At 32.0% G+C, this 2,500-nt stretch overlaps 1 protein-coding gene across 3 annotated transcripts in view; it reads right to left on the reverse strand.

The window, feature by feature from the left end:
- The window catches only part of LOC125047025 (TGF-beta receptor type-1-like), a 45,342-nt gene that overhangs the window by 36,413 nt on the left and 6,429 nt on the right, over window positions 1–2,500 (reverse strand). For all 3 annotated transcript variants that reach the window (XM_047645050.1, XM_047645051.1, XM_047645052.1), the window contains exons 2-3: window positions 1,942–2,031; window positions 757–898 (exon numbers count right to left, since the gene is read on the reverse strand). In XM_047645050.1, coding sequence (XP_047501006.1) covers window positions 757–898; window positions 1,942–2,031 — 232 coding nt within the window. The remainder of the gene's footprint in view (window positions 1–756; window positions 899–1,941; window positions 2,032–2,500) is intronic.

Here is a 2,500-nt window from a genome sequence, read left to right on the forward strand (position 1 = left end):
AAATAGATTCAATTACAAATCTATCAACGTTCTTCACTCTCCTTCTATATCTTCAAACTAAGATATGGGCATCGTGACAGAAGACAAACCACACAAAGCAAAAAACCCATGAGGCTCACACACTAAACTCACTCATGCAGACTAGCCAAGCATTCTTCTTGTCGATCTTGCATGTCCCACAATAATCAAACACACACTTTGAAAAGCTAGAACACCCAAGAACTCTCAAGATTATTCCTTTTTACATACCAACCTATCCTTTGTGTAGGAAACTAGAAATTCTACTACTACTACATTTTGATTTAGAAAATTCAATTTCAGAACTTTCTGGACTTTTTTCCTGTAATAATCAGTCAATCTCTAAACTTCAGTATTTATCTGTATCTAAAAATTTTTAAGTATGCATATCCTATCAGCATCTATTTTAGACCCTATATAATACCTAGTACTGGATCGTAACAGTTTATCATTCTCTAATACCATTAATATTCAAGTTTCATTAATATTTTATAAACTCTGTTTTTAATATATTCTCTTTTCTACCAATGTCAATACTAACAAATATTTAATGCCTATTGTCATGGAAAATTTTGCCAAATACTTAAACATAAATATGCATTCTAATTTAAAGGTGGATTCTGCCTCTTAATTCCTGTCAATCAATCTAATCCTATTAATCGGAAAACATCCTATCCATTGATGAAACTGGCTAGCCACTACATTCTACTCCTACAACAGGTCTTTGTCGTCACTCACTTGTATATGCTCTTCTCTCCTGAACTGTCTATTATGATGGTCGCGTAGCAGTAGCCATCAGTCACACACATTTCATTTTCACAGTCTGAGCAATGGCACTTGAGGAGTTGATCCTTTGGTGGTGTGGGACTTAGCTCAACCCCTGAAACAGTGGGATCAAAGCTTAAATGTCAATCAACGTTTCAAGTAACAATTACCATATTGATGAACACTAAGAAATATAATGCTTGGTCAGTTACTTGCCTTGTATGTATATCCTCTTCTTTTTTTATAATTATCATTGCTATCATTATTGTTAGGTTTCTTCCTTTACATTTATACATTCTCCCCAAAATATTATTAGACATAACACAATTAAATGCACAAATATGCTAGCATACAAATTTCCACACACTACTCATATATTCTATACTATATAATTCTACATCATTAGCATATGTAAATCAACCAAAAAGAAAGTTTTGTGATTTTATTAGGAAAAAAAGGATTAGAACAAAAAAAAAAAAAAAAAAAAAATGTTCTTTGCTTGTATCATACACAAGAAACATGCACAGTCTCTTGGCTGTTACAAAATCCCCAGATTACCCCCAGAGATGCCTGGAGAGTTGCCAGTCAATCCATTATCTTCATTATTGGGGAGAACAGGTGGCTTTGATCACATAAAAACTTGTAAACTATGCTTCTTCACATTTGCCTTCTTTTCTTCTCCTCTGTTATATTTGCTTTGCATAATCAATCTATTCAATTAAAAGATGTGATAATCAAAACTGTATAACTTGAACAAGGTAACTCAACTCTTGTCACAGAACTTTACCAAGAGGATATTATATTACTAGAAAGATGAAGAACATAACATACCATTTGTGTCTGTCTTGTCCTTTATCAACTATTTCTAATGAAGCTTAATACAAAGGATGACTTTCAATAACTGTCATTTTAACTACAGAATATTTGTACAGACCTGTAGAAAAACATCACATTAGTAGATTAATATTAAGGTTTGTGTAACAAGGAGGACAGATTCTACCTCGAACATATTAAATGCAAATGTCTATAACAATAATATCATTGATAAGAAAGGCAAAAAGGACAACAAATGTTTCTTCTATACAAAATCCATGCATACATGCAATGGACAGGCAACAAAATGCAGCTAATAACAGATGCTAAAAGATCAGTGATTACCTGTCAGTGGTTCTGAGGCTGCTGGTTGTGTTACCACCAAGCCCTCCATCCCAGGTGGGGGATCAGACCCAACGCCATCATCAATGGCGGCTGCAAAGATGAAGATGATAAAAAGATGATGCATATGCATATCTATGCAACTATGCTAAGTTACCACTCTTCTCATTACTATTTCCTAAATGTTGAATAAGTCGTAAAATAAACAAACAAACAATAAATAAAACAAAAAAATAAATTATGTACTCATGAGTACTATTATATATATATATATATATATATATATATATATATATATGTACTTATGTGTATATATACATATATATGGATATATCTGTATATATGTATATATATATATATATATATATATATATATATATACACTTATATATATAAATATATACATACAATATATACATGTGTCTGTGTAGGTGTGTGTTAAAGTGTGTGTGTTAGAGTGTGTGTTATGCATGTATGTTTGTGTATGTGTATCTATGTGTTTGTGTTTGTGTATAGGTGTGTGTGTACAGGTGTGTGTGTGTGTGTAGGTGTGTGTGTGTGT

Source organism: Penaeus chinensis, chromosome 40, assembly GCF_019202785.1.
Source record: "Penaeus chinensis breed Huanghai No. 1 chromosome 40, ASM1920278v2, whole genome shotgun sequence".
Taxonomy (NCBI): Eukaryota; Metazoa; Arthropoda; class Malacostraca; order Decapoda; family Penaeidae; genus Penaeus; species Penaeus chinensis.